Source organism: Dermacentor andersoni, chromosome 10, assembly GCF_023375885.2.
Source record: "Dermacentor andersoni chromosome 10, qqDerAnde1_hic_scaffold, whole genome shotgun sequence".
Lineage (NCBI taxonomy): Eukaryota > Metazoa > Arthropoda > Arachnida > Ixodida > Ixodidae > Dermacentor > Dermacentor andersoni.
In genome coordinates, this window is record NC_092823.1 from 121296685 (window position 1) to 121317006 (window position 20322).

At 43.2% G+C, this 20322-nt stretch overlaps 1 protein-coding gene across 5 annotated transcripts; it reads right to left on the reverse strand.

Annotated features, from left to right (window-relative positions):
* Positions 1-556: 556 nt before the first annotated feature.
* BORCS5 (BLOC-1 related complex subunit 5) lies at positions 557-19787 on the reverse strand. Of its 5 annotated transcripts, none has more exons than XM_050192440.3 (5): positions 19591-19787; positions 19336-19483; positions 17896-18074; positions 7772-7960; positions 557-5232 (listed from the first exon to the last, which is right to left on the reverse strand). In XM_050192440.3, the coding sequence occupies exons 2-5, from the start codon at positions 19481-19483 to the stop codon at positions 5017-5019; spliced, it is 732 nt and encodes a 243-aa protein (XP_050048397.1). In that variant the 5' UTR covers positions 19591-19787; the 3' UTR covers positions 557-5016. The 5 variants fall into 5 exon arrangements, with proteins under 5 accessions (XP_050048397.1, XP_054933881.1, XP_050048396.1 ...); XM_055077906.2 differs by having other exon boundaries at positions 19336-19486; XM_050192439.3 differs by having other exon boundaries at positions 19573-19787.
* Positions 19788-20322: the final 535 nt, after the last annotated feature.

Sequence of the window (20322 nt, forward strand, 5' to 3'; positions counted from 1 at the left end):
TGTTCCAAAAGTAAGTTTTGCCATTGTCTTGAAAGATGGTGCACTAGGTGAAACAACGCTCGTCACAGGAATGTATGCCTGCTGCTGGCTCAGTGACGGAAGGAGTGTCAGCAGAGGTGGAATCATGCCTGTGAAGAGCGCTTAAAGAGAGAGAGTAGCAGCAGACCGGTGTGCCTGAGGTTATTTGAGTGCAAGTCACAATGGCAAACAGACGTGTGCTGACAACTTCGTCACTGATGGAAGTGCTTGCTCTTATCCGGTATGAATGGGCACCTGTTCCCTGCATTGAAAGCCGTACTCTTGGGACTTCCAAAACAATGCTGAGGTGGAGCAGGCTGTGCGACAATTCCTTGCATCGCAGGGCACTGAGCTTTACCAGAGGGGTTTCTTCAAATTGATTGCATGCTGCGACAAATGTTTCAATGTCGCTGGCGACTATGTGCAAAAATAGTGCAAGGTGTATAGTTCATGATCATGTATATTTTTTTGGCAATAATGTTTCCGTGTGAAAAAAAATGATTGAACTTCCTTTGCCACGCAAAGAAAAACTCCTAGCTCTCATCGGACAAGAATTGTTTAATGAGGATGTACATATTGCAGTCACTTCACATCAAATTATGCTTTCATCCTCATGCTATATTTAAAAGTGATATTAAAACAAACTAACGTTTCATTTACAAATTGATGCATATATATACACATATGTCGCTGATCTAGCTGGTACATGACATGGCAAAACTAACAGCATTAAAATGGGGCGCTAAAAGAACAGGACAGCACACTATCATGCGTCTTCTCATTTGCTGGCCAGAGTCGTTGCAGAGCCGGTAACAGTGGAAATTACCGTTGTTTTCCAGCCAGGTCTCCTAGTGAGCAGTGTGGCCACGGCTACATACGGGATAGGGGTGGCACTATTTTGCAAGTTGCCTATCCCTCACTCGTGCTTTCGGCGTTGTGGGCATGCTATGTTATTCTAGATTTAAAAATACAGGAACAAAGCTTTGCGTTTGAACTTCAATGGTATCATATGATGCAAGTTTCACTCACTTTGGTGACCTGCTGTCAGACTTGATTGAAGAGATGTTTGGAAGTAACTTGGGATTATGGTATTCCAGTCATCAAGAAATGCATACTGTTATCTGGTCACACTTGGGAACTGATGAGGAAGACAGTCCGAAGCAGGGCTGCTTCCTGTTTAGAAGCGTTTATGAAAATTATGGCGTCTGTTGTTTACAGTAAAATAAGGGCCAGTAGCTCTGAGAGATTTTAAAGCGCCATGTCTCCTGACACTCGTGTATTCTGAAAATTTACGATGTTTAGTTAGGATGCACTCTTCGCAGAAATGGGGCAAGTGAACCTCAGCAAGGTGACTGGCTACGGCTGTCTGGTGCAGAGTGATCGGGCAGTGACGAGATGCTCTTTCTATATCCATAATTATCCACCAACTTCGTTCTTGATGCTTTTTATGCACGTTCCAATTTCCTCATATCCATCACTCCACTCCCCTTCTTAACATATTTTTCCGTTAGTCACGGTCACGCTCTTGGACATTCACCGGTTTGTTGAATAGTGCGGTGGCTGCTAACATTCCTCCTGCATGGACTTCAAGGCCATTCATCTACCTGCCCTCCCACCTGTTTGTTGTGGTTTTTTAACTTCCCTGACCTAGCCTGGCCTCCGTCATTGATATATTTTGCTGTGAGCAAATCAGCGTTCTGTAGGTCTTAATTTATTGTCCTGTTTTAAAATGAAGCTTTCTTTGCCACTTCCTTCAACTTTCCCACTGCTGCTGCTGCTGTAGCTGTCTTGCACGCCATGTTGAGGCTGGTTCAGAGCATGTGTATACACGAAAGGAGTGTGGCAGAAATGAAAGGAGACGCGCAAAACTCGTTTGGACCTTTGCACTGCGTCGAATGTGCACAATGGCTTCTGGAGCACCCGGGGCCTCAATTGCCACATTAGCCTTTTGACAGCTGTAATTATCCATGACCCCCTGCAAAAGCACTGCAGAAGTTGCAGTGCTTACCTTTCTACTATGCCAAGTCCAGAGGGAAGCTAGATAGAAGGGTAGAGAGGAGTGAGGGAGAGAAGGCAAAGAATGGGTAGAACTGACGCAGTTGCAAAACGAGTGAATAACAGCCTTGCCACTTTTTTGTAGTTCCCATACCAAAGGGGGTGGATAGGGAAAAGGCGACTTGAGGAGGCAAGGAAACACTGCTAGCACTATAGCCACAATAGCGGTTGTGCGGAAACTAGATAAACTTATGTTCAAGGTACGGTGACATGACAACCCCCCCTCTCCCCCTTCAGACCGCCCTGCATTCACGTTCAAGCTTTCCCTTTCATCCATGTCGCTCTTTAAAAGCCCACCTCCTGAAACTTTCTGTTCCCCCCATGGCTATGCCAATGGAGTACAGACAAGTGAAAAATCCGGAATGTCACCAATAACAATTCAATGGAAACAGGGCATCAATAAAACATGGCTTGTACTGCACAACTGCACTTGCATCAGAGCCGAAATTGCACACAGACAGTATAGAGGCAACACAATGACTTTGTACGGGCATGAAATTTACCAACATCTGGGAATGCATTACCACATCCTACTGTAGATACACTCAAAGTTGTTTCAATAGCTTAGCCTATTGCCTGGTCGCTACATGACACGCCAATGCACTTTGGTAGATGTCCACGAGGTGCACAAGCCTTTGTTGACAATACCTGCAGGTCATTGCATCCATGCCCAGCACTTAATATTAATAATGTAACCATGAAAACAATAAACTGAACAATAAAGTACTTGTGCTTAAAACGCAGCGCTGCAAAGTTGAACTACAGAAACGGAGAAGAGCACATACGAAGCACATCTATCAATGCAAGCTTTAACCAATTAACAATAAAGGCCTAGCAACTAGCTAATGACATGCACACATTAGATCACTGCTATAACGAAGATTACTAAGGCCCCAATAGTGTTGCTTAAGGGCTAGAATGAAACATTCAAAGAAATGACACATTATATTAGTGCCTAGTAGACTTTTTTCGACGTCATTGTCTTCAGATTGAAAATATCCTGTGCACATTTTTACAAGATGCCTGTGTTGCCATGGCATCTGTTGGCTTGTCTATTGTTACAGCTAAAGCACACTGCCAATTTCAAGCAGTCATGAGACAATGGTGCAGTAGCTGCATCGAAATGCCAATGAGGACCTGTTACGCTTAGTTACCGGCTACATTGTCGACAGCTAGACAACAGCTTGAATTGACATATCACCCATCACAGCTAAATGTGCTACTTCATAGCATCACAAAGGCCAGGTTAACAATAGTGTGAAACAGATAAGATGATGCATGGACTCACAACAGTTTCATTTTACATTAGAGACTGGAATGGCTTATGTACAGAACTCAAAAGACAGGAAAATTTGAGAGAAGCGAACTTGACAGAAAGAAAAAGTGACACAGGTATTATTTTCTGGTAGAGCATGTGAGCTTACGTAAAGAACAAGCTATCTGCTCGAACAAAAAATAAGACAGTTCTGAATTCATGCATCACCTTGTCGACGTCATCTTGTGGTTGACCTGTCTTTCGTTATGCTACGAAGCAGTGCATCTAGTCATAATGTTCCACGAACTAACCCCCATCGCAGCATTACTTGTCACCCAGTTCAGATGGGCACCAAGAGCAACGCCTACATTTGATATCATAATCCTCCAACTGATTTCGTTGTTCTACTGACCAGTGACATCTGCCTCAAAGTAGCACTACTGTAAAACTCATGTAAGTGTGCTCGTGCTGCCATTGTTGCAGCTAGGGGTTGACAGAGGAGGCTGCAAGGCACAGTCCTCTGCTTAGAGGCCAGCAAAGAAACATTTATATGCAGGCAAATATTTTAACAAAAAGCTCCCTTGATTGATATTGTATTGTAACACAATACACAATATACTATGCAATATAATACGGTAATACAAAATATTATTATTAGTGTTACAATTGGTGTTGTGCAGCGTTCGTGCTGCTGTATGGTAGGCAAGCAGCATGTACAGATGTCCTTAATACACCGCACCAGCTGGGCTAAATATTTCCGAGTCAATCTTCAACTTATGACACAATTTCACTGCAGCTGAAAAGTGCCTGAGACTACGATCAAGCCATTACGACTTGAAACATTCAAGCCATGCATTATATGAATGTCAGCCACTTCGTGCAGATTGAGAGGAGTCGATAATCATTTCCTGGGTGCCGACATATGACTTAGTTGTACAGAAAACTGCCATTGAACATCCTGCTGTTGCTCCTCAATTTTAATCGCCAGCGCCAAAAGTGACGCCCTGACGTAATCTCTTAGTTACCACCACTGACGTTCTATAAAAACCAGCCACTGTTCCCTCGACTTGCATCTTTGGCGTTCCTCGAAAAGCCTGCCTCGTGCCTGGGATATATCTCCCAGCTGGTGGGCAGAGTCAGCCGCCTGGTGCCCTGACGTCACACCAACTGTCCCCCGTCATGCCACCCGTCACTACACGACGGGTGGAGCCACTGTTACATGTGCGTCATTTTCTTGCTTACAAAAGTTCCATTTTCGCTGTAAGTGACGAATTCGTCAATACACAAGCTTAAGGTTTCAACCTAGCTTGACATAAAATTTTTTTTTAATTGTTCCTTTAACTTACAGCTGTGAAAAGAAGCATAGAGGAACTTTAACTACTGATCAGCTGCAGGTTCAAGCTAATGTTGCAATGTGAAGGACAGGCATGAGTAGACAGACAGGACAAGGCACCTGTCCTATCTGTCCTCGTTTCTGTATGAACACGCCTGTCATCCATGTAGTAATGTTTCACCAGCCAGATCAAAAAGAAACACTTCAAGTTAATGTGTCTAGGCCGATCAGCTAAAGTGCATTGCACTAGAAAGCACTTAAATACGATTTTATTTACCAGTTAAAACACTGCTGAAAGTAGTCTGCCGAAGTCTTTTAAAGCCAAAACATCACAAACGTTTCACAGCACTAACGTTCAGCCAGTAACCATGATGAATGGTTCCAGCTGTTCCTCTGGAGGCAGCAGCCGATTGAGTTCATCCAACTGCTGTATTGTTTTTGACAGCATGCTCTCTGTTGTGTGAAGGAGGCTCGAGAGTTCATGCACCTTGAGCAGTTGCTCCACATACTTTCCAAACTTTTTTTGTCGCTCTGTCATCATTGTGCTGAGCGTGGATACCGCATAGTCAATCTGAAATGGAAAAGACCATTTGTCATACCACTATTATGCACTATAGGTAGGGCTCTTGAAAAATGGAATTTTTAATTTTAACTGTACTATATGAATATTTGGAAAACCTTGACTTTGAATATCAAACTGAAAGCTGAATATTTCCTAAAAGGGAAATAGAGCCCCACTTGAGAGTGAACATATTCAAGTTCAATAAAGATATGCTCCTTAAATTTATTTAACAAATGTTCCCAGAGCCTTACAAAGCATTGCTAAAAATATGCTGCTCTGTCCTGTATTTCTGAAATAGGTACCCGGTACTCTGTATTGGCGCAGTGTTTCAAGTAATGATGAAATAAGTGTCACAGAGCGGAATAAGGGCAGAAATAAATGATGTGGGAAGGATACACCATGATACACCAACTGGCCCAATAGTCAACGATTCTGAATTAAGTAGGATACATGTGAGGCAGCTTTGCAGTGTTTTTACCCGTGACAGCCACTAACTGCTCTTATACTGCACTCAGCAGCAGATGAACATACCTGAACATTTGAATATCAAATTCTATTAATGAATACATTAAAATATCATATATTATTTTCTTCATATTCGAAATCCAGAAAATTTGCACATACCTAACTACAAGAGGCTGAATATCAGGCTGATGTGTGAATGCAGATACCATGTCCCAAATTCACTCTTCTAGCATGAATCGCGTGGTTTATTGCTGATTTGCCAAAACACTGGAAACAGTGTTGTGAACCATTAAATGTAGACATCAAGGTAAAAAAAATTGCAGAGCTTCCCTTAAAGGAGCATTGAAAAACACTTTTGAAGTTGTGCAAACGTTTTTGCACACTTCGCACACATAGAAAGTTGACACTTGGGAAATGCTAGGGTTGGGAAAGAGAAGACATTTTAATTTGATACTAACGTCAACCTCGAAATGCTTCATATGACATAATCAACATTATCGCAGTGTCATTACACAGAGTAAAACTTGCTAATGTCGAGTAGCAATAAAGGTTGCTCGTCAAAAATCCGAGGGCACCTAAGCACTTCTTGTGAGTTGTGAATGCGAAAGCATTAACTTCCAAGTGAACACCGCTGAGCGTTCGTTTGAGTTATGGGCTCTTCGTGGGCAAGCGAATGTGTTGAGTTGTTTGGCGCGTTTTGTTCTGGCCTTACCAGATAGAACGCAGGCATGAGCTTGCACGGACAAAGAACATGCGAATAACAGCATCTGCAGGCGGCATCGCGTTGCTGTATCTGCTCTGTCAAGGCATGCTAGTGGGGCTGCAGGTGCTCCGATTCCCCCGCTATGCTCCGTTGAGGCGCACTCATGACGTGGCATCGCAGCCAATGGGAATTTAGGTGCCGTTTCGCTGCAACAGACGCCGGCAGCTTTTTCGCTCAATGGATCATTTGATGCTTTCGCATCTAGAACTAACAAGAGTGCCGCATGCATTTCTTTTCGCCCACGCTCGTGCATGGCAGCTGCAGTGATAGCAGGAACAGAGCAAGCCAGTGTATCATGATGTCAACGAGTCATTCATTTCTTGAGCACTGAACACAAGCTGCTTCATAGAAGCAAGTATATATTATACTAAACTATTTAGGGTGCTCTGACATTTGCCAATATTTTTTCTCGGATCCTCATGTCTTCTTGCTGCCGTGTTTCTGTTAAAAGTCTGCATTCACATACTTTTAGTTGTGGCTTGATGCTATGATTAATCTGCTGCTGTCCTCAATCATGGCTGTGTTAGACAAGATTTTGGTCTTTTAGAGTGTATAGACAGACAGGTGTATATATATAGAGCTGAAAAAAAAAACTTGAGGTAGTTAGCGCCGCAAAATCAGTATTTTGATGGAACTCGTTGCAAAGCCCTGCTACTGCAGTGACAGCACAAAACAATTTCATGCTTGTCACCAAAGCTGGTGACTGCAGTCATCATATTGGCATTATTCCACAGCGGCTAGAGCATGCACTGCTTTGAATACACTAATGCTTTGCATGACTTGGCTAAAATGGGTAGGCTTGTCGACAATAAGCAACCATTACACATCTAACGTCTATCTGTCGCGTTCACAATGACAGCAATGGCTTTGAAGAGCCCAAAAATGATTCTGTACAGCAAAGGAGCTCATTACTCCATATGTAACAAAACTATCAAAGTAATATATTACTAAGTGTTGCTGGGCTTGTTAACACTTCATTGTGGAAAAGAAGACACAAAGCTGTTTTCTAGCCCATGACTGCCTGTTCACGGTAGAACAGTATTTTCTATCATAAAAGGCAAAAACAACCATTAATTCCCTAAAAACAGTGGTGTGCAAACACAATACTAACAGAAAAGTTGATGTGTGAAAATGCCAGAAAGAAAAAGCCCTGTATCATCTGCAAGATTTTATGGCACTTTTGGCTGTGGCTACGATAGGTGTTGCAACATGCCTCAGAGAGGATCAATGACATGTCATCCCAGCTTAAAGCAAAAGAAAATTACATGCTGTTCTTTCACAAAATAAATTTTCAGCAAAGTTTTGGTAGCACAAACATACCTCACGAATTCTCGCCGCCAGCACATTCTGCTCCGTGCTGACCACTTCAGCACACTGCCTCAGGTGCTCCTGGTAACGGGAAGCCAACCGGTTCACGGCACGGTGATCCAGCCTCTCACCTACGTCGCTGTCGCATATGATGGGGCTGTGAAGGCTGCCTTTGAGGATGGGCCAGAACTGCGGTATCGACTGACAAAAAGAGAGAATAGAATTACAGTGAGAAGCAAACGTCAAGAAATGCCATCTCATTCGAGCTAAATAACGGGGAACCTTGAGCATCATAAAAATTCAGAGCAAAAGCAGCACACATGAGAAAGAAAACACATAGCACGAGCAACAGAATGAAAATTAATAGGCATAGCATTAAGGGGCCGTTTTACCAGATCCCAAACAATATTTTGGTTATGCAATGGAAGCTTTAAAGCACCATCTAGGAAGCATTTTGCCGTTATAATTTTGCAAACTGGTTGGTTGTTACAAGAAGAACGAAGAATTGGATTGTCCCACTGCCACATTTCCAGGAAGCAAGCCTCATTGCCAAAATCTACACTCCCTTCCTTTGCCTCAACTAGAGTCTGCAAGCAACGTCCCTTCCTTGCCTTCTATAGAATAGCCGAAGCACTGCACCATGTTCACATGACAAGCCCCACCTCCTTCTTTCCCCCTCTCCTTCTTTTGGTGTGCAATGTGCTTCCAGTGATGGTTTTGCATATTCTGCATAAATAATTTACCAAAATCGTGTGCCACAATTGGGGACTTTGCAGGCAGTGTAGTTCATGTAGAGGGACTTACGCATGTCACATTAATTCTGTGGCAAAAAGTGGGGCTCCCTCGAGAGGCAATTCTGCACTTGGAGTGTACAATCTTCCACTTAGAATTTCAGCCTCTTTCATGCCACGTAGCAGTTTTATACCTCGCAGACGCGCTTTAGCGCTTTATCTGGGCACTGCATTTGCTTGTTTGCAACACCCATATTTGGTGAGTGGCCCCTTAAGACCAAGAAAAGGAGTTGGGCAGGTGTGTAGCACGAAAAACTAGTGGTAAGTTAAGGTTACGTCATGGCGGTCAAGGGAAAGCAAGTGCCATTGAGGATGGCAGAAGGTTAGCTAGTGGGATATGGAGAAATTTGCAGACATAGAATGGAGCTGGTTTACACAAGGTAAGAGAATTGGCACTTGCTAGGAGAGACTTTCATTCTGCAGTGAACACAAGATAGGCTAATGATGATGACAATAAACTAAGAGAAATAAAATTGTTGCAAGAACAATCAAGGATGACTGTGAAAGTAAGATAATAGGCCCTTTATATGGACCGCAGAAATAAAGTGGACTCAATAGAAATAGTACTTCTGAAGTATATAATGCTGGCATTGAGGTGGTACAAATTGTCATCAACATGCTTTGGTAGGCAGCATGACAATGGTAGCGGTATGACAGCAACGGAATGATGACAGCATGACGTCAATGGCATGACAATGGCTGGTGTTCAGGGACGAATGTGCATCGGTTGCCTGAGAGCACTTGTTTCCATCAAAGGAGAAAGTCTGACCACCTACCACAACAAAAATAGGCGAAAGAGCCAAAGAAGGCTAGTCACATTAAAATATTTTGCGTGTGCACAAGTGCACCTTTCTGCATGTGAGTTCTTATGGTCATTCAGTATACCTACAGAGTCTGTGAGACTGCTGCTTCCACAGCAAAAAAAAAAAAAAGGCATTTCAGAAGCGAAATCTTTTTGCTCATTCAATGCCAGTCCCTCTCCACATGATCATGTGAGAGATCATGTGATCTCACACATGATCCCTGCCCTTTCATCCAAGTGGTAGATGCCAAGCGAGTGATCGTATTTGAAAGAAATGAAGGAATGTGCTAGTCAATCCACCAACCAGCCGCAATTAGCAAGACTTATTCGAAAAGGCCTTGCTGGTCAAAAAGCTCACAGGCTGGACCATTTCGCTGAAATTCTATAAGTGGCCTAGCAAGGACCTTCTTTAGCTTGTGAAATACACACAACGCTACACATGCAAATATTGGACATGTGTTACTGTGAAATTCATGTACTTAACTGAAACTGGCAGGACATGTAGAAAGACTAAAAACCAGTGAATTCTGCCAGAGTTTACACATTCACCTATGTACTACTCTGAATCATACGTGCCAACACCTGTGAACGTTAAAATTAGTAAAAATCCAACAGAAGCTACAAAGGGGTGGGGGGTGAGAAGAAATACCATGCATGTGTTTTTTTTAATTTGCCCTGGACCTGAGCACACACCTTCCTTAGCATACATATGCGCCTTATTAACTGTGATTTAGCTTTACGCTTTACGCTCAGCATGCAAGCAGCACCAAACATGGAGAAGAGAATGAAAAGCAACACATATTCAAACACGAATAAAGGTTCATTCGTATATATTGAACTCGCCATGAAATAAAAAAAAAAATATTCAAGTATGGGTCGACCAATATTGTCTTAGAACAACAAGTAACTTTGAACACGGCACACCTTTATTTAGCATCATCATCATCATCATCATCATGATCATCATCAGCCTGTTTTATGTCCACTGCAGGATGAAGGACTCTGCCTGCGATCTTTACCCATGTCCTGCACCAACCAATTCCAACTAGCTCCCGCAAATTTCCTAATTTCATTGCTCCACCTAGTCTTCTGCCGTCCTCGACTGCATTTCCCTTCTTTAGGTATTCATTCCGTAACCCTAATGGTCCAACGGTTATCTAACTGGCGCATTACATGACCTGCCAAGCTCCATTTTCTTTCTCTTGATGTCAATTAGAATATTGTCTATACCCGTTTGCTCTCTGATCCAAACCGCTCTCTTTCTGTCTCTTAACGTTATGCCTAGCAATCTTCGTTCCATCGCTCTTTTCGCGGTCCTTAACTTGTTCTCAAGCTTCTTTGTCAGTCTCTGCCCCATATGTCAGCACTGGTAATCTGCACTGATTGTACACCTTCCTTTTCAATGATAATGGTAAGCTTCCAAGTCAGGAGCTGACAATGTCTGCTGTGTGCGATCCAACCCACTTTTATTCTTCTATGAATTTCCTCCTCATGATGAGGGTTCCCTGTGACTAATTGACCAAGGTAAACATACTCCTTCACAGACTCTAGGGGCTGACTGGCGATCCTGAACTCTTGTTCCTTTGCCCGGTTATTTATTTATTTTATTATTATTCTTTATTTATTTCTTTTATTTTATTCATTATGATCTTTGTCTTCTGCATATTAATCTTCAACCCCAATCTTACACTCTCTCTGTTAAGGTCCTCAATCATTTGTTGCAATTCATCTGCATTGTTGCTGAATAGAACAATGTCATCAGCAAACCGAAGGTTGCTGAGATATTCGCCGTCGATCTTTACCCCTAAGCCTTCCCAGTTAAATAATTTGAATACTTCTTCCAAGCACGCAGTGAATAGCATTGGAGAGATTGTGTCTCCCTGTCTGACCCCTTTCTTTATAGGTATCTTCCTGCTTTTCTTGTGTACAATTAAGGTAGCTGTAGAACCTCTGTAGATATTTTCCAAGGTACTTACGTAAGCATTCTGTACTCGATTCCGTAATGCCTGTTGGTATCTCGACTGAATCAAATGCCTTTTCGTAAGCTATGAAAGCCATATAGAGAGGCTTATTGTACTCTGCAGATTTCTCGATAACCTGATTAATGGCATGGATGTGATCCATTGTAGAGTATCCCTTCCTGAAGCCAGCCTGTTCCCTTGGTTGACTAAAGTCCAGTGTTGCCCTTATTCTATTGGAGATAATTTTGGTAAATATTTTATATAATACTGGGAGTAAGCTAATGGGCCTATGATATTTCAGTTCTTTCACGTCGCCCTTTTTGTGTATTAGTATAATGTTTGCAATTATCCAGTTTTGTGGGACCCTTGCAGACGATAGACACTTCGTATAGAACCGCCAGTTTTCCTAGCATTATGTCTCCTCCATCGTTGATTAAATCGACTGTTATTCCATCTTTTCCTGCCGCTTTTCCTCGTTTCGTGCCTTGCAAGGCCTTTCTGACCTCATCACTAGTTATGGGAGGAGTTTCTGTATACTGTTCATTATTGTTTTGAATAGAGCGCTCCTGAGTCATCTGGGTACTGTAAAGGTCAGTATAGAATTCTTCTGCTGCATTTACTATATCTTCGAGATTGTTGATGATATTGCCCTGCCTGTCTTTTAGTGCATACATCTTGGTTTGTCCTATGCCAAGTTTCCTTCTGACTGATTTCAGGTTGCGTCCATTTTTTACGGCTTCTTCAGTCTCTCTCACGTTATAATTTTTAATATCACTTATTTTCGCTTTGTTGATCAGTTTCGACAGTTCCACAAGTTCTATCTTATCTCTTGAGTTGGACACTTTCATTATTTGTCGTTTATTAGGTCCTTTGTTACTTGGGAGAGCTTGCCTACTCGTTGCCTTGGTGTCTTGCCTCCCACTTCAATTGCTGCCTTGAAGCCAGCCTGGTTACGGTTTCATTCATTACCCCTATGTCATCATCATCATCATCTCTCTGTTCTAAGGCTGCATATCTGTTTGCAAGTACTAGCCTGAATTTGTCTACTTTTATCCTTACTGCCTCTAGGTTGACCTGTTTCTTCTTGACCAATTGTGCTCTTTCTCTCTTCAAATTGAGGTGAATCCTAGCCCTCACTAACCTATGATCGCTGCGCTTTACCCTACATATCACTTCTACATCCTGCACTATGCTGGCATCAGCAGAAAGTATGAAGTCAATTTCATTTCTTGTTTCACCATTAGGGCTTTTCCAGGTCCACTTTCTGTTGCTATGCTTCCTGAAAAGGTGTTCATTATTCGAAGCTTATTCCTTTCTGCGAATTCTACCAGCATCTCTCCTCTAGCGTTCCTAGAATCGACGCCGTAGTTGCCAATTGCTTGTTCCCCAGCCTGCTTTTTCCCCACTTTTGCATTGAAGTCACCCATTATTACAGTATACTGAGTTTGCTAATTCAACATCTTCATAAAACTGATCGAATTCCTCATCATCATGACTGGATGTTGAAGCATAGGCTTGTACTACCTTTAATCTATACCTCTTATTAAGTTTGATTATGACTACAGCTAACCTCTCATTAATGCTGTAGAATTCGTCAATGTTGCCCGCTATGTCCTCATGGATTAGGAATCCTACCCCGTATTGATTTTCATCTAGGAGACCTCTATAGCAGAGGACATGTCTGTTATTCAGCAATGTATAAGCCTCACCGGTTCTGCTAATCTCACTAAGGCAGATGATATCCCAAAAAATGTCTGATAGTTCCTCAAAAAGTCCTGCTAAGCTAGCCTCACTCGAGAGGGTTCTGGTGTGTTAAACGTTACAAGGGTCAGTTTCCATTGGCAGCCTGTCCGGACCCAGAGATTCTTAGCACCCTCTGCTGCAGTACAGGTCTGACCGCCGCCTTGGTCGGGTGCTCCGCAGCTGCTGCGGACTGAGGGCCATTGGGTAAATGAGGGAGCCATGAGTGAACCACCTCCACCGAGAGCGAGTGAGCCCACTTGCTCTCGGCATCTTTTGCCGGTGACAGGCATCACTCCAAGCCTGCAGATGTTGTGCAGTGGAGGAGGTGAATTTCAAACTCACCATCGTAGAAAAAAAAAAATAGAAGAACCCCTTAAAGAGGAATTTGAACTTCCGACTATGGCAACCGGGCATTCGACATACCTCATTCCATAGGCAGCGAGGCTACCTTATCACCGATATATACGATCCAGAGGGCCCTACATGCTTAAAAACTTCTTTGATTAATCTGTGATAGATGTGTTTTCCTGATCACGATGGATAACTCAATATAGAACGATTTCTAAATGGTTCTGGCCTCATAGTTCCGGAATCGCACATGCGCAGACGGCTGTGAACTCGGCTAGGCAAACCCTACAGGTGTACCGACGACCATTCACAGTTGCGAACACATGCTGGTGATGTAGAGGAGTACAAACAGAAACCCGCAAAAACGAATATAAGTGCACATGTAGAAGAAAAAACTGGGTGCAAACTACGACTTTTTTTTTTCTTGATGAAAATCTGTATATGAACTTTGCAACTGTTGACATTACGTTATTTATTTCCTATTGTTTGTGTGCTACTGCAAACCTTCTCATCCCCTTTTCTCTTCCTTTAGTGCTGCATTTTTTTTTTTTTCTTGGGAGGGGGGAGGGGCGGGGCTCTCATTAGAAAGTCAGCACAAGACATGTCGGTACCGAGTTGATACCACAAGCTGCATTCTCATTGGAACCGCCAAACAAGTATCCTCGTCAGATGCTTCACAGGAGTGCTCAGCACCTAAAACGTCTTCTTGAGTGCGTTTGATATGCAGCATTTCCTAAATCGGATCTGGATAATTTCCAAACTGGCTTTACAGCAAGCGCAACAAAGGAACTCCGTTAGCTTGGTACTGTTGCTAGCTTTGTTCACGAATACAGGTTGATATCTCAGTGTGGGTAGCATTAAAAAAAAAAAGTCAACCTACAAGGGCAAATCAGGAAGACATTGCCCCTATTCTTTTTTTTCCGCATTTCCAGCTGTAAATGTGAAGTCAACATAGTCATTCCCAGCAGTGGACCCTTCTTGGACCGGCCCAGCCTTATCTGCCAGTAGCTCTGCGGCATGACACTGCTGTCTGTTGCTGAAGATGGCGGTTGTGCTTCACATGTTCATGGCATAAGAGTAACTAAGCGTGATTCGTTTTCTATGGAGCAGGGGACGAACACCCATTGAAATCCATGGGGAAATACAGCCTACGTATGGGGAAAGGTGTGTTGCTTCGAGAAGTGTGAGGTGGTGGTGTTGTGAGTTCGCAAAAGGCCGTGAAGACAATACATCAGTCTGATGGTGGTTCCACTATCAGCCGGACGAATTGTACCACAGGGGCACCTCAAATTTACTGCTGCAATGGGACAAATGGGTCTGAACCAGTGTGGGGACTATGTGGAAAAATAGTGTAAGGTCTGTAGGAAGTATGTATGTATGTATAGTATGTATATTTGTAATTACCTGTATGTACCTTATTTTGGCTATTAGACAATAGGGCAAGGACTTTCTGATTCGCCCTTGTATATTCCCTTTCTAGGTCACAGCGACGCTTTCAGCATTGTGCTCTGGCCTGCTTCGGGAAGTTGTCTTTAATATATTTGCTCAAAGCAAGTAGCCCTCTGGCCATGGCGTCTCGTACTACTACAGAAGAGTGGGGCAGGTACCATCACAAATTATTTTGGTGCATTTTTGCAATCTTGTGCTGACTGACCTTTCAGCACCTACGAAACTCTTTTGAGAATAGAATCCATTTCTTGTAAAGGTTGACGCAACATTTATAAAACCAGAGAACAAGCTCAAATTGATAAACTTCATGAAAAATTTTGGAGATTTTTCAGGCATGCACTGAGCAGACAAAGGCATGCACTGAGCAGACAAAAGGACAGGGCATAGAAAGGTCATAGAAGGAGGAGGCCGAGGGCACAAAATTTTTTTAAGAAGTGTAAGAGAAAGGCAAAGAAAAACATGATTATGATGTATAAAGGTATGACAGTGCCCGATGAAGGTGTACCTGAAGGTATATTTAAGCAAGTCAATTACACCACTGTCCCACACTGATGAGAAATTTAAAGCTTGCCATTTTGTTGCAGCACAAGCCATAGGACGTGGTATTCTTTCCGGCCGCAGTAGTGGTTGTTCGGAATTCAAGTTGGTTTTACTAAGTTAACAATTTTTCCTTTCATTTTTCTGAGCTGGGCATTTCAATAACACATGCTCTACTTTCTTCTAACACAAACCTTACACAAGAGCCTCCTTGGAGACCTGTAAGATATTTTAAACAAATAAATAACTTCACGCACAGCCACCGAACTACAAACTTATTTCTCTTGTATCAGAAGCGCCACAACTGCGTCTGACCATCAACAATATTGTGGTCTTTCGATAATGATTATCGTCAGCTTATATCAGGTCCACTGCAGGACTGCAGCCTCTCCCAACGTGTCTCCAAACTGAACCGGCTAGGTCCTGTAGATGCAATGTCCTTATCTCATCACGTAACATAACCTTCTGCCATCCCCGACTGCGTTTCCCTTCCCTTGGTACATGCTCTAAACAATAAACCAACACTACTTTTTCCTTTTAGAGGAGTACCGGCACGTGTCTTTGAACTTGCGGAAACTTTGACACATGCCTCTCGCACATAAAAGCATGACACTTAGCAAGCGTGAAGGTTGGGAAACAAGAAATGTTCACTTGGTAAGAAAGTTGGCCTTGAAATGATGAATCGGGTGTCATTGATATCATCGTGACAGTGTGACACACACCAAAGTTGCCAACATCAACCAGCAACAGGGCCAGACACGGGGATGTGCCTGACGAAAAAAAAATAAGCAAAAGTGTGGAGTGTGTTTCATCTGGCTCCCGTGTGGCAGCCACCAAAACCACAGTAGCGGAAAAAGTTGGTTGTGCTATGACCTCATGACACAACCGTCTCCGGGGTACTGAAACACAAACAGGTGTAATTTATTTAGGCCCCCTCGATTATTATTATTATTTTTTTTGGTTTGGAGGATTCAGAGCTTTGTTTAACTTATTCTGCGCTTTGGACCAGCTGGGTTCATCTACCCATTTTCAGTAAAAAACACAGCCAAGGACAAGCGAGGCTCATCGACAGTTACTTTTAATTTTCTAGCAATGTCATGGACGAGCTGGTTTCATGTGAGTACAAGCAGGAATGAATTTATTCAGATGGTAAAAGAAGCAAAGAACAAGTAAATGAAGTTGGTAATCGGGTTCAAGAGGACAGACTGGTGGGCTAGTTGGTGTGGCATTATTAAATAGTAGCACAGAAGCATATGGATGGCGAAAGAATCAGATGGGACACATTGCTGTGTCCCGTCTCTCTTTTGCCATCCATGTGCTTCTGCACTACTGTGTAAATATTTGGTAATCGGGGTATTTTAGGATAGCATGGGCAGCAGCTCAAGCTTTGTTGGCTTATTTGCGAAAAAGAAATGGTGACTTCAACGATGAAACGAGTGATTACAAAGATTAGTTATACTGCTCTTCGAGTGAAGAAGACACCGAAATCGCTGATGTACTAAGCTTGTACATCAGCTCAAGCTTTGTTGGCTTATTTGCGAAAAAGAAATGGTGACTTCAACGATGAAACGAGTGATTACAAAGATTAGTTATACTGCTCATCGAGTGAAGAAGACACCGAAATCGCTGATGTACTAAGCTTGTCTTGTGAGAGTGAGCATCGCATGGTATACAGTATAGTGCTGTTCAACTTAAAGCATTGTCTACAGTATTGTTAATTAAAAAGTTGTGCAATAAAAAAATTAGCAATTTTCGGTAAAAATTCAGGATAGTAGTGTGGCAGTGAAGGGGTTAATGATAAAGATGACAAATCAAGAATGTCATGAGAGTAATCCTTTATTACTCAACCATTTCAACTGATTCTAAAAGTTGTGGCATCTCACAAGAGTTGCCTCAGATACTGATTTGTCAGTAGGTCTACTGATTTCTTTTTCATTTAGTGATTCAGAGCTAAAGCTACGGAATCTACAGATTTCTGATATCTTGCAGGAAAAAGCTAGCAAAATTAACTTTTTAAGAATTTTCTACTTGCAATAGAGCTACTTTTTCAATGTGTAGCTGCTTATGCAAGATCAGATTGTACTTCACACAGGCAACAAGCAGAATGTGTCTTTCTTAAATTTTGGGCTTTACACATATAGTCTAAATGATGCTGAGCACTTCAGACTACAGGTACCAGATGTGCTCTTAGGCCCTTTCAAAACTAGTTTAAAGTTTGGAACAAGATGTCCTTTTAGAATAGTCATGGTGTTCCAGATGCACTGTGCGCCACATGGTTTTTCATGTGATGCACCACATCAAGAATTTCGAAAGTCATTGTATTGTGTCACTGCTTCCCAGACGACACATTGTCGAACTAAAAATAAGCACTGGATCCATGACAGTGGAAACTTAATTTGGAATAGCTCTTTTGCCCAGAATAATTACTTTTCTAGTTTCTACAGATTTTTCAAGCAGAAATCTACTAGAATTTTTTTTACGAGACTCATGACAACTGCCTCTCACCTGCAACTTGATGAGGTCCTCATCGTTTTCTGGAGTCTGTACATCCACGCTTCCTTCCTTGACGACCACGATGCTGTGACCTGAAGTGCCCGCATATGAGTGAGGACGCGGTTTGGGTGAAGGTCGCGGTGAGTTTCGCAAGAGATGTGCCGGGCTCTTGCTCCCAAGTTTGGGGGACTCTTTCAGAGGAGCAGCACATGAGGTTACCAGTGTTCCCAGTGCAAGGCGAGGAGAAATGAGTGAAGCAGCATGAGAAAGAGAAGGAGGAAAGTAGGCGTTAGCAGCACGAAAGCAGGTGTTGTTAGGAAATGCAGTGAATGGGGGCAAAGTTAGCTGGGAGTCCTAGAAATAGCGTCCCCAAGCATCAGAATAGTGGCTAGCCGGGTATGTTGGTATGAACACATTCTTTTGCAAACAGTGCATATAACGGGACACAGAAAGAGGCACACAACCCAGGCGCTGTGTTTTGTGCCTCTTTCTGTGTCCCGTTATTCGCACTATTTGCAAAAGAATCCCGAAGGAGCATACCTTCTTTTTTTTTTAGTTGCTCTTATGCGTACGATTCTGTTTCAAAATTTAATCCACATTGAGCAAAAGATGAAATACAGAGCAGCGCATAGAATCGTCTATGTTGTTGAGGAAATTAGCCTGACAATGCATCGTCAAAGCAGAAAGGAAAGGAAATGGCAGGTTTTTGTAACACAGGTGCTCAGCGAAGGCAGAGGAACTGCTACTAATATTGAAATGTGTTACGGGTTTCTTCTGAAAACAGGAGTCAGTAGGTCAATGCAAATTATTGTGTAGGTGCCAAAAGCACAGAAAATAGATTATGAAGGAGACGTAATAGTCCTACACAAAGTCGTTGCGATCATTTAGACAAACCTACGCTAACGTTGGGGTACCAACAATACGTTGCGCGAATTTGTGAAGCCAGAATAAAAGAGTGGTTCATAATGTTACGCCTGTAATCGAGCCGTACAGCGGAAAATTGAAAGTTGACTATAGACTGTGGTGCACGCAGCCTATATTCGTGAGCAACTTCACCGTTATAATGACGCCGTGCTCAATGTGGCCGTGTTTGTCCTGATAGGATTGGCTTTCTTTTTGTATCGCGATCGAGCTCGATCCGGATCAAATTTCTCGGTCGCGATTGGCTCAATTGCGCAAGCTGCGGGCGGGAGCCAATCGCAGTCGAGAATTTCGACCCGGATCAGGTTCAATCGCGATCGGAAGTGGCCGTGTGACAATGGCATTACACCGACCTTGACATCGTGACAACCAACGTCACAACCTCTTCAGAGAGCCGGCGGTTATTAGTGCGACATAACGTAATATTATTCATCTTTTGGTAGCATTCCCGGTTCTTTTTTTTTTTTTTCTTTGTCAGTTACTGCACTAAATAGCATGCGACGTCTACGTGAAAGTCTCACGAAAACGTACCTCCGATCGGGTTGTTCACTGTTGATGAGACATACGGGACATCGGAGTCGGAACTAATTGAAGGGCGTGGCGAAGACGCCTTAGTGTGACGACCCTTTCCAACTTTCAGAGAACCGCCACTCGAGTGACTGCTCTGTTCCAGCCCCATCTGCTGCAACGACAGTGGTACGCTCAGTGATTTTCAACCATAGTTTCTACGCAGCGAGCTACTGTCAAGCGTCGACGAACAGTACTTACGACGCTTACGACTTTTACCGTTATAAAGTGGTATACAAGGCTGACAATTGTGATGTAGAGTCAAGGGCGCGAAACGAGGGTCACGGACTCGTTTCGGCGACAGTCGACAGAAAGTTTCGAAGAAATAAACAGAACTGCATTAACGACATTAGCGTACACAGAGAGCAACAAACAACAAGGGCGCCGCCATATTTGCAACCATTGTTGCTAGGCGAGCGATGCCTATGAGAGACGCAACCAACTCTCATAGCGTCCTCGATCACCGTGCCCCGGGGTTGCCCCGAAACCAGAATAGTGCGCTTTGCCCCGCCGTGGTGCCGCACTGCGGAGGGTCAACATCGAGGACAAAACTGCACCCTGTGCAGGGTGCTTGCATGCAGCGCTACTTTGCCCCTGGCGCGCAAAACGTGTGCGCGCATATTTTATTGTTTGCAGATGCTGAGCATCTGCGGCAAGTGCTCGAACCTTGTCAAACTGCGTGCTCCGACATACCTGGTTGCAAGCAAACACCAATGCATTTTATAATTAATCCTGACGACCCGTTCAATGAACCTGTCCACTTTCGGCCGCTCTTCACCCCACTGTTTTTGGACGAGGTCGAGCAGCATATGTCGTCTTCGCTGTCAGACGAACTTGAAGAATGCTCATCGATTGCGGCAACTAGCAGCGCTTCCTTTCTCATTGCCGACAAATCCACTAGCTAACTCTGTCAACTCCGTTGCAACGTACCGCAGCTATTGGGCCAGAGCG